We start from the raw sequence: 12470 nt of genomic DNA on the forward strand, positions 1-12470 counted from the left end.
GAGCAGTAACCTTAAATTTCTTTATGTATATTTCTCTCTAACATCAACAGGGTTTTTTTATTAAGCTAAATTATTAAAATCAAAGAAGGGCTGTTGCAATTTATTTTCAGGCTTTGAAAGATATTTCTACAGAGTCATAGAGTGATAGATTTTTTCCTGGACGTATCTACATAGCCCAGATAGACAAGAACTGGAAAGATAGTGGAGACAGAGAAGAAATGTATGTGTAAACATATATATTTATTGTTTAGCATAACAAGCAGGGAAACATGAGGTAGTACCAATGCTGTTTTTGTGACTCTGTTTTCAATCACTTTCTCAAAGTCTGTAAACTACTGTCTATATTTGCCTTGAACCTGAGGCTGCCGTGAAATCTCCAGCATGTCCTTTAGCATGTAAAGAAATTGGCATCTATAGCGCCCTGTTGATTTGAAGGATGGGGGTTACTTTTCTTACTTTTGATTATTGATTTCTTTGGGCATTATTTTTGTTGTCATGTTTATTTCAGATATTGAGGTATAATTGCATATCCTTCCATAATCAAATATTTAAATAGCCACTATTTCTTAAAAATCAGGTGGCTTCATACTGTTTTTATAATGTAACTTATAGTGAAGGCATTGGTTTTTATTTTAACGTATCATTCAAAAAAGTTAGATCAGAAAGGGTAAAGATTCCTTTTCAAATAAGTTTTTAAGAGGTGTTTATTTTGATGAATGATTTGATGTGGTACAAATGGTAAGTATTAGTACTCTGTGTGTGTGTGTGTGTGTGTGTGTGTGTGTGTGTGTATAAGAGAGAGAGAAAAAAAGATATTAATTTCTTCAGCTTCATAAGGAATCATTCTTTGTCCCTGGTAAGAAGACCCTTGTGATTTGGCAGGGTGACTTCGTGTTCTGCTGATGATCTCATTTCTATTTACCAGTAAAAATGGACATTTTATTCTGCTTTTAAAAATCACCCACATCACAAGAACAGAACAGTCAAGCCCCCATGACATTTCTTAAGGAAGGAGTTTAAATTTTCATAAAAGACAATGAGACCTAATGAGGCATGGATAGAGCTGTTGTAATGCTGCACCTTTATTTACTAGCCCTTAATTATTTCAGTTATTTTATTGCAAATTTCCCCTGTCTATAACGTTCTTTTGTATCATTTGCAACCCCAAGAAGCCCCTCTCTGGAATTAGCTTCTGAGAGTTGGTGTGGGAATTATAACCCAAAAGCACCACCTTTAGATTCATTAAAGGGTGGGCTTCCTGTAGTTAGTGCATACTAAAGAAAATTTTCATTTTGCAAGGGCAGTATAAATTTTGCATATCATTTTAATAGCAAGGCAGGTCAATCAAATTATAATTGGCTCCAATTAGCACTCCCATGAGCTGAAAGATTCTTTACCTTCTCCTGGACTGCACTTAAAAAGAAAACGTTATTTACTGTCAGTGAAGTCATAAAAATAAGTTCCCTATTCAGTATAAGTGATGAAGAAAGTATGAGTCTGGCAACAGAGCTTTGGCATAGATTTAAGATCTGCACACCAAAATGCACATTATATCAAGTACGTGCAAAATGTGCTATTGCAAAGCACTTTATTTTAGCTGCACAAGCAGGTCTTGGCAATGAAACTTCTAATGGTCGACAGCATTTTGGTTTTGAGCTAATCTTAAGGTTGCTTTCTAACATTTTCAGGGTCTCTGAACTCTTTTGAAAAGGTACATTTTGATAACAAAAATGAGGAAGCAGAGAAGAAACGCATTATATTTCCAAAGTCTGTTCTATCTTAAGTGTCAACACTGCCATTTTGGGCTTCTTTTCCCGAATCTCATCACTGTACCAGCAAGTCCAAGTACAAGCTGAAGGTTGCAGGAAATCTGCAGATTGAGACTGTAGCATGAGAGAATTGTCAGGGCTTCACAAAGCATCACAATGACTTAGTTTCTCATTAGGTCTCATTTTCTGCTATGAAAATTTCAGCTCCTTTCTTTAGTGATGCCGTGCTTCTTTAGCAGCCTTGCCAAGGGAAAGATGTCAGTAAAGGCCTTGCCAGTGTTGTTCCTAGTCCTTCTCAGTTACCCCGGGCCATTGCTGGAAATCCTAGAGTGTCATCGAATTTCACCCCAGCTTTGTACCTCTCCACCTTGAGATCTCCTTGGAGCAAGGAGAGAAGGGTAGGGTCATTCCCACCAAAATAACTAGAACTGAGGATGGGAGAGGGGAAGTTCATTTTGTAAAAATATTCTTCCTGAGAAAAAAGATTACACAATGCAAACGAAAATACAAAATAGCTTCTAGAAGTGCTCGTCAACTTTTTGCATTAACAAATATGGAGGAAGGTGCTTCACTTGGGCACCTGAAGGACACTGCCACATCAATGGCAGCAGCCTTGGTACCGGGAAAGAGATGGAAACACTTGTTAGGAAAGGAGTTTCCCTGGCGGAAGCATTAAAAGTGAAGACAAAGACCTTGTAGAGTCAGACTGTGATGGAAGGTGCTGGTATCCACTGAAAACACTACAGCTCCTGGAAGAAAATAGTAGAACCAAAAATAGTGGGATAGCCTATCAAGAAAATGCGTTATCTCTTGGAGGCTTCTATTACAAAGTGGAAATGGTTTGTGTATGCTCACTCAAGGCAGCAGCTAAAACAGGAGAGGGAAACAGGAGACGTGGAATGCTGAAATCTTACGGGAACAGCATAAGCTTTGTGAACCTGCACATGGGAGTTAGGACACCATGCTAGCCCTACAAAGAAGACAGCAGTAAAAATAAAATGAGACAGTCAAGGGATTGCCAAACTCGTAACTTGGTCTGCAGATAACCCTGACCCAGGACTGGGCTCAGCAAACTTTTTCATAAAAAGGTCAGACAAATACTGCAAGCTTTACGGACTGTGTAGTCTCTGATACAGCTACTGAACTCTGCTCTTGTAGCATGAAAACAGCCACAGACAATAGAGACTCAATGGGTTTGATTGTGCTCTCAAATCCGTAGTTTACAAAGCAGGCAAGAGGCTGGCCTGCATCCCTAGTCATAGTTTGCTCACCTCTGGCCTACAACCAGACCTAAGGTACGAAAGGAGAAAGGAAGTATCCTTGTTAGTGTTCACCCTCACTGATCATTGTTCTTCTTTTCTGAAGACCCTCACAAGTCAGACTTGTTAGTACTCTAAATCAGAATGGATAAGGTAGATATTTTAGTCTAAACAAGGAAACGTGCCATATATCATAATGTTGCCCTCAAAGCAACAACTTACAAAACAGCTTCTGAAAGACAATGTTAGATTTGCTGATACATGCCTTTCGCTTTGTAGCACAAACTCTTCAATCCTAACCACTGACCATTTGTTCTTTGAACCTTAAATTATCTTCCATTTACTACATTGTTTTAGACTGTTGAGTATGTACTGCGTCCCAGACCTTCTGCCAAAGTGGTGTCATCTGTAAGCACCAGAGCAAAATTCTCTTCCCAATTGTTTGAGTCAGTGATAGAAATCTTGAATGACATCAAGCAAGTTTTCACACACTTTTACCTATATCTTGTGTTAAAGTAGGTTGGACTTCGCAGTTGGCACCACAGAAATGTCCCCAAGTCACTCTTACAATTTTGCCTAACTGCAATTTTGTTTGAAAGAATTTCTCCTGGAAAATATCTATACAAAGGATTAAATCTCCTTCATAATATAATTTTACAATGGAATGAGAAATAAACCCTTAAATGTCAGTAGTATGTGTATTAATGTATCTTCAGGTAAACACCAGAGTGACATATTTCATGTCAAATTGACTGATCTTACACTTAAGTGCCCCAAGAAGGAATATGGCTGGAGGAGAGATGTCATTCATCACATATTTTTTAGAAGGCAGAGTTTTGGTACTTTATTTTTCAAATTTATGGCTTTAATAGGTAAAACTTCTTTGCTCTCTAATAAAAAATATTTCATATTCCTAATATTCACATAGTATTGTCAATAGAATGCCCACTGGCCAAGGCGTTTTGGCATAATGTGCTTGTGATTTACACAAGAGGTTGTGAAAGGTTTTGTAAAGTCTGGCTTGTTTGAGTACATAAAATTATCATTTTTATTACAGTGCTTTTATTTATCATAGTACATAAAATGATCTTGAAAAATCTCCAAAGAATGCTGATTTGATATATATTTTACTTCACATTATACAATTAATGTTTATTGCAAATGCAGATTTTTATGATAAGGAAGCTCTGTATTATAGCAGATTTTTTTACTTTATTCAAAATATAATAAATCACATAATTCTAAAATGTTTTCAGTCATAATTATATATATGTATGTACATATATATTCTAATGCAGTCATGCAGGCATTATATGAAAAGTTAATACAGATCTTCTCTCTAAGACATAAAAGTTATGTTTCATTCCATCTCAAAGAGAAAGTCTGTAAACAAAGATAGGTGCTACAAATTTCTGCATACCTCTCATGACAGTGTATACTACATTAAATGCATGTTTGATTCCTTACTATAAGTCTTTCGATTTATGAATTTTTGTAAAAAGTAATCAATCACTAATTTATTTATTTTGGGGTTGTTGCAGTTAAAAAATAATCCATCATAACCAAGTGGGCTTCATCCCAGAGATGCAGGGATGGTTCAACATACGCAAATCTATAAATGTAATTCACCACATAAATATAAGCAAAAGCAAAGACCATAGGATCCCCTCAATTGATGCAGAAAAAGCATTTGACAAAATTCAACACCCTTTTATGATAAGAACGCTTAACAAAATAGGCATAGATGACACTTACCTAAAAATGATACAAGCCATTTATGACAAACCCACAGCCAACATCATACTGAATGGGGAAAGATTGAAAGCATTCCCACTTAGAACTGGAACCAGAAAAGGTTGTCCTCTATCGTCACTTCTATCCAACATAGTGCTGGAAATCCTAGCCAGAGCAATCAGACAAGAGAAGGAAATCAAGGGCATCCAAATGGGGGCAGAAGAGGTCAAACTATCTCTCTTTGCTGACGATATGATCTTATATCTAGAAAACCTCAAAGATTTTGCCGTGAGACTACTGGAACTGGTAAACAAATTCAGCAAAGTCTCAGGTTACAAAATCAATGTACAGAAATCAGCAGCATTCCTACACGCCAACAACAGTCAAACAGAGAACCAAATCAAAGACTCAATACCCTTCACAATAGCAACAAAGAAAATAAAATACCTAGTAATATATTTAATTAAGGAGGAAAAAGACCTTTATGGGGAAAAGTACAAAACATTGAGGCAGGAAATAGCAAAGGACATAAACAGGTGGAAAACCATACCATGTTCATGGGTCGGCAGAATCAACATTGTTACAATGTCTATACTACCCGAAGTGATCTACAGATTCAATGCAATCCCTATTAAAATACCAACATCTTTTTTTTTTTTTTTTTTTTTTGAGACAGAGTCTCACTCTGTGCTAGAGTGCCGTGGCATCAGCCTAGCTCACCGCAACCTCACACTCCTGGGCTCAAGCGATCTAGCTGGACTACAGGCATGCACCACCATGCCCGGCTAATTTTTTCTATATATTTTTAGTTGTCCGATTAATTTCTTTCTATTTTTAGTAGAGATGGGATCTTGCTCTTGCTCAGGCTGGTTTCGAACTCCTGAGCTCAACCAATCCGCCCGCCTCGGCCTCCCAGAGTGCTTGGATTACAGGCATGAGCCACCGCGCCCAGCCCGCAACATCATTTTTCACAGATGTAGTTTGATATCTCTTTTGGAATACCCCACCATTATATTGATCTTATAATTATAGAATATAAAATCTGATTTTTCTTTAGTAAAGGTTTCTCTTTTTTTCCTTTGGAAATTCTAGCTAAAGCACTTAGCACTATGCTATACCTGACACATAAACACTTGATCATTGTTAGCTGTTATCATCATTTGTGTTAATTTCATATTGCTGCTGTAACAAATTACCACAAACTTAGTCCCTTTTAAGACAACACAAATGTATTGCCTTACAGTTCTGTAGATCAGAAGTCAAATGCAGATCTCATTGGGCTCAAGTCAAGGTGTCAGGTGACAGCAGTGCTATATTCCTTCTGGAGGCTCTGGAAGAAATTCCATTTCCTTGCCTTTTGCAGCTTCTAGAGGCTGCCCATGTTCCTTGGCTCTTGGCCACCAAGCCAGCAGTGACATCACTCATACCTTTGCTTTCGTAGTCACATCCCCTTCTCTGACTCTCTTGTCTCCCTCTTGTCCTTATGAGGACCTTGGTGACTACCTTGAGCCCACCCACATTCATGGAAGTCACCTCTGCATCTTCCCTTTGCTATGTGCATTACTTACCTATTGTTGCCATACCAAGTTACTGTAAACTTAGCGACTTGATAACAACACAGATTTACTGTCTTACAGTTCTGGAGGTTCAAAATCCAAAATCAGGCTCACTTGACTAAAAAGCAATATATTGGCAGGCCTGCATTCCTGATGGAGACCTTAGTGGAGAATCTGTTTCCTTGCCTTTTCTGCTTTCCTGAGGCCATCTGCACTCCTTGACTCGTAGCCTCTTCCTCCGTCTTCAGACCAACAGCATAGCATCTTGAAACGTCTTTCTCCAGTGACCACCCCTGCTTCTGTCCTCACATTTCCCTTTTACCTATGATCCTCCTGCCTCACTCTTATACAACCTCCCTGGGGTTACATCAGGCCCATCTGGATAATGCGGGATAAATCTGCCTATGACATGATCTTTAACTTAATTGTACCTGCAGAGTCCCTCCTGCCATATCAAGTAGCATATTTTCAGGTTTCAGGGATTAGAATGATGACTTCTAGGGGTAGTTATTCTGCCCACCACACGGTTAGGCCCAAATGCTCTCTTAAACTTACATTTAGATGTTCTAACCACTCATTAAACATTTACTTCTAGGTTCCCTGCCCAAGTGTCAAAATCTATTCTCATTACAACTTCTTCCAGCCCCAGAGAGGTTCCTTTTCCTACTTTTCCTGTTTCTTTTCTTTCTTCCAACTCAAAATCCTAGAGTTAGTCTTTGTTAGTCAAAGATCTTTATTTTCTTCATTTTCTGGGGATATGTTTGAGAAAAGTGGTGGAGAAAGACTATTAATATATTTATTCAGTTATATCTTATTTCAATAGCTAGGTCATATTATTGTCCTTTTAATTTAAAGTTATTCCTACGGTAATGTTGAGATATGAAGAGAAAGGGGATGTTTGAAGACTCTTTAAAATGGCTTTCTGTACTGTAAGATATATAAGATATGTATTTTCTATACAATTTTAGGAGGAGCACATATGCCGTTTCACATTGACTGTTCAAGAATGTAAGCTCATTGGAATTCAAGGGATATTAGTATACCAGTCTGAGACAGATCTCTAAGTTTGCCTGATTATAATAATTCCTTAAAAGAAGAATGCGGAGATCCTAAGTCCTACAAAACAACAGCTTCTCTCCATTTGTTCTTCAATATGTATGAGGGCTTAGGGCTTCTGCTTAACAGTTTAGCCCATGGAAATAAGGGTTCCATAAATGTTAAGATTTTTTTTCTTCTATGATGGGGATCTTGTACTATTTTTCTCTGAGACACTGACTTGCCTTCACTTATCTGAAGGGCCAGTACCAAGAATCAGTCATGAGGCTGTTTGCATATTTGATGGGTCTAAGAGTGAGGTGAGGGGATTATCTTGATGGAAATTAAGGAGAAGGACAGTTATCCCTAGGAAAGGAAATAAGTGAAAATGAGTGTTTCCTCCAGATCCAAGGTAAGGGGCAATTTTAAATGCACAGGAGAGCCTGTTACTCAATTTCAGCAACCCCATGTTAGTTCAGCTTCTCTGAGAAGCACACACCAAGATAGGATTAAAGGCTCAGATTTGTAAAAAATTACTGGGGAAGTGTGTCTGTGAAGGATCAAGGGAGAAGGAGCAGAGATGAACAGAGGGAACCTCAGACCGATTAAGGTGCATGTCTGTGAACAAAGAGAGGGGAGGAAAAATGGGAGGAATGTCAGACTGCACCACCATTCTGCAAATACTGAGACTGTGATGATGGGAAGTCTCCAAGCCAAAGTTGCCCATTAGAGAAATCCTTCACGGGGCAGGAGTGAACCAGCGTTAACAGCCTCATGCAATTCAGGTAATGACGGGCGCCCGTAGAGTAGCAGGTGGAGCCATCAGTCAGCTGTAGTCTGTGCAGTAGGTTCTCTTGAAGTGAAGCCTAACTAAGCAAGACACCTCCGTGTCTACCACAGTACACACCTCAATTCATACATATTCACTTCATGCTCATTTGGGGAGCAGCCTTAAAATGATTTTAATTTAAAATTTGTTCCTTCTCCTAATAGTCAATTAGTTACTCTGTCATATAGGCGAAGCCAGTACAGTATCTCTATAACAATATAGTAATAGTATTTTAAGTATTAACAGTATTCACTTTAGGATTAAAAAAGATTTAATGGAGTCATACAAATATTATTTTGTGGTGATCATTTTTAATCAAAATTACATTTGTGACATTTATTCCAAGTGTTGCATAGAGTTATTGTTCATACGTTCTCATTGCCATATAATATTCTCTTGCATGAATTTACTAGATTTTAGGTTTTGTGACTCTGAATTTGAGTTCTTTCTATCAGCCATTCTCATTTTAGTGTAACTGGTATAATAAGATTAACTTCTTATTCCTAATGCCCAGCTAAGATCTTCTATATGGGGGAGCAATGGAAATCTGGCTGGATAAAAGAGAGAGAGACAACCTCATTAATTTAATGTAAAGAACACTTTGGAAAATAAAGGAAAGGGAGGTTGCAGAGATTGGGAAGACCATCAGGAAGACTTCAAAGGGCTATTACTACAACAGCTGCCAGTTTTAACAACTGCAAAACAAACTCAACCTACCTTACTAGCATTATTTTCCGCAATGGTTTATTCAGTACTATTGTAAGGGAAAAGCACCATCAGAGTTGGCATGAGGCTAACTGCAGAGTGGATGTTCGAGACACATTTTTTTCTGTACAATCTGACTAACAACTTTGGATTTCATAACCTATCACATGACTGATTGGAATTTCATGAAACACTCTCTGCCGATACGATAGCATGATTTAAAGATCAGTTTGAAGTTAAAAATCAATGTTTCTGAATGCCTGTACAATTGTCAGTAGGCTTGCTAATCTTTGGAAACATCAAGCATTTGCATTTGCATTAAGAATGGGAGTTAGTCGTCATGTTTCATTTCCACCGGGAACTTAGTGTGCCCTCTCCTCTGCAGGCCTTTCCCATGTTTTACACCTGGAGTGCTTTTATCCCTGCTTGTCAGAGTGTTCTCCTGTCCTTTAAGGCCTGTTCTTCTGTTATGAAAGAATGTCACCAGTCCTTCCTCTAAAACCCATACCAATTCTCGTGCAGCCCTTACACACAATCTCATTGTTATTTGTATATTGATTTACTGTTCCCTTTGCCAAATGGAAACACCCTTCACAATTGTAATTATGCCTTAAATATATTTGAATTTGTTATGCAATAAATTTATTTTGATTCCATATGTTTTCCAGAAGTTCTTTTGGAAAAGCATTACAGTAATGAATCAATGCAATAAGATTAATATAATCGTAAGAGAAAATAGGGCTAAGGAAAGAAGGAAGCCAGTAAGCCAACCATGATAACTGTGCTTAAATATCAACTTGGCTTTAAACAACCTGGGCTTCTACAATGAAACAGCATAATGTTACTTAGCCCTCATTATCACAAAAGAGAAAAACAATAGTTCCTTTGGAGAAAGTTGGTTTACCTTGGCCCTGAAGTTCAAGAAAACTCTCATATTGAACTTTATATAGAAGATAGTCAGTGGTATAATTTTATCCTTAACTAACTCAATAATTATTTCTTGAGAACATGTTTCATTTTGCTAATTTAGAGGGGAGCAAGGGCAGATGAAATAAAAATTGACATCACTTGATTACCAAGTAGTGGGAGGACAGATAAGTAAATAGATTATTATATACCGAGTGATAAGTGCTTTAGTATAAATAAGCTTAGAGTTGCTCTGTATAGGAACATCAACCCAGAGAAGGAAGATTAAGGAAGACTTCTCTGAGGAGGTGATTCCCGATGTTGGAACCAAGCTTTGAAAACCATTTGGAAGTTATCTAGAAGAACGGGGTTTAGTGTTGAAAAGGGGAGGAAGCAAAAGAAAGGACAGAAGACAGAGTTGTAGGCCCCAGGGGCAGTGTGTACAAAGACCCAGGTGCAAGAAATTGCCTGGTGCTTCTGAGACGCTAAAGCTTTATGCAGGGGTTTAGTAAGGCCACATATGGCCCTCCAGGTCCCCAAGTATGGCCCCTCGACCAAATCCAAACTTCACAGAACATATCCCTTTATTAAAAGGATTTGTTCTGTAAAATTTGGATTCAGTCAAAAGGCCACACTCAAGGACCCGGAAGGTCACATGTGGCCCCAAGGCCACAGGTTCCCCACCCCTGGCCACTTAACCATGAAGGGTCTAATGTTCAGTTTAAGCAAATTTACATTATTCTGAGAAGTTAAAAAGTTGTGGAAAGTTTGATGTCAGGAACTGACATGATTAGATTGGTAAATTTGAAAAATCATAGAACATGCAAGCTGGAAATACAAATTAAAATTGAGCATGACGTAAACCAGAGAGGCTTGTCAGGAGGTGTCTGGAGCAGAAACAATGACAGTAATAATGTTCTTGCCCCAAGAATGATAATCAACAGTGTTCTCCGTCATAATAAAGAGTGAATACAGTATGGTTTCACATAACTGCTTCTCTTCATGACCTGCAACAAAAACATGCAGCACTGCTTTGAAGTAAAGGTGATTTTGTATAGTTCTAATATACCATACATAGAAAACTTTCTTTTAATAATGGAATTTATTTCTCTCTTCAACAATTTTATTAGAACTATCATATGCTTGGATCTTCAATGAATACCCATCGTTTGTTGAAGAAGATAGTCGGAGATTTGTCTCTCAAGAGACAGGGCACCTCTATATATCTAAGGTGGAGCCATCTGATGTGGGAAATTACACATGTGTGGTGACAAGTACGGTGACAAACGCCAGAGTCCTGGGCTCCCCGACTCCTTTGGTGCTACGTTCTGATGGTATGAAATGTTTCAGATGTAATTCTGAGTAGAAATGCTATTGTTACTGTAAGCAAAGACAAAGGGGAAAAAACCGAAAAGTATATCTTGAAGAATTAATCATGTCATTTTTTGGGAACAAAGAATATTTGTGAGCACAATGATGAAAATTGTTCTACAAACTACAAGTCCTGTTCCTAATCCTTACCCAGCACCAGCTTCATAATTTGCAGAGATCAGTGTGACATGAAAATGAGCAGCTGTTTGTTCAAAAATTATTAAGGATTTCAAGACAGTGACGGCAGAGCATTGAACCAGCCACGAGACCCTTCTCGGCCTGGGGCTCAGGTTGCACTCCCATGGAGTCACCTGTCCTGACTTTTGCCAGCTTGAGATTTTTAAAGCTCTGAATATTTTGTTATAAGCAAAAAAGCATCACTAAAAAAAAAATCATTAAAGAAAAAATCTGTTTCATCAACACCTTGATGGTTGTTTAAGGGTAGTCTGTGAGCTGCAGAGGAAGCAGATTTGTAAGCCTGGGTAGTTGACCCACTTACTCAAACCCACATCTGATACAGCATAATGCCGTGACCACAAAGTATTGAAGCACTTTTTTCCAGTCAGTTATAATTGAATTTGACCTTTCCCATTTATTAAGTCACTGTTTCTTGACTCCAGGGAACCATTTAATAAGTTTGAGATTGTTATCTGTGCTATCAGAGTACCATTAAGTAAATTCCCTGCCATATTTTTGTTCTTTAGGAAATTTCAGGAAGTCATAATACGTTATATATTTCCGTTTGGCTAGAAGTGCCCAAATTGAATATAGAATATCAAAAGCCTCCCATTTTATGTAATGTAAAAGGCATAGTGGTTTTCTTGGAACTGCTCTGTAAGTGGTAACTTATGAATCAGCAAATCCAAAATTCTTAAATATTTATTAATGTTGCACATATGACCTGAGTTAGCACTAGTGAGTAATTTAAATCACTAGGGGAGCTGGTTCAAAATGAGCAAAAGGAAGTTTTATTTAAGAGAAATGAGGCAATTCCAAAGGAAATGCTGAAACTGTTATGGAGCGGAGTGTGAGAAAGACCATTTTGAGAACTATTATCTTCATATTGTGGATTTACAGGTGTGATGGGTGAATATGAACCCAAAATAGAAGTTCAGTTTCCAGAAACTCTTCCAGCAGCTAAAGGTTCAACTGTGAAATTGGAATGTTTTGCCCTTGGAAAGTAAGTTTTATAACATTCAGTCCTATCTGCTAAAATAGTAGGTTGCTCTAAGAGATGGTGGTTTTTGACAGACTCTTCTCCTTTCCTTATTTTCTGAAATTTACTTTCATTTTGAAAGAAAGGAAA

General features: G+C 37.9%; 1 protein-coding gene across 1 annotated transcript in view; it reads left to right on the forward strand.

Annotated features, from left to right (window-relative positions):
- CNTN3 (contactin 3 (plasmacytoma associated)) overlaps positions 1-12470 on the forward strand; it is a 256477-nt gene that overhangs the window by 152400 nt on the left and 91607 nt on the right. The window contains exons 4-5 of the mRNA XM_012652863.1: positions 10924-11127; positions 12242-12344. Coding sequence (XP_012508317.1) covers positions 10924-11127; positions 12242-12344 — 307 coding nt within the window. The remainder of the gene's footprint in view (positions 1-10923; positions 11128-12241; positions 12345-12470) is intronic.

This window comes from Propithecus coquereli, unplaced genomic scaffold, assembly GCF_000956105.1.
Source record: "Propithecus coquereli isolate 6110/MARCELLA unplaced genomic scaffold, Pcoq_1.0 Scaffold400, whole genome shotgun sequence".
In the NCBI taxonomy this organism is placed as follows: Eukaryota; Metazoa; Chordata; class Mammalia; order Primates; family Indriidae; genus Propithecus; species Propithecus coquereli.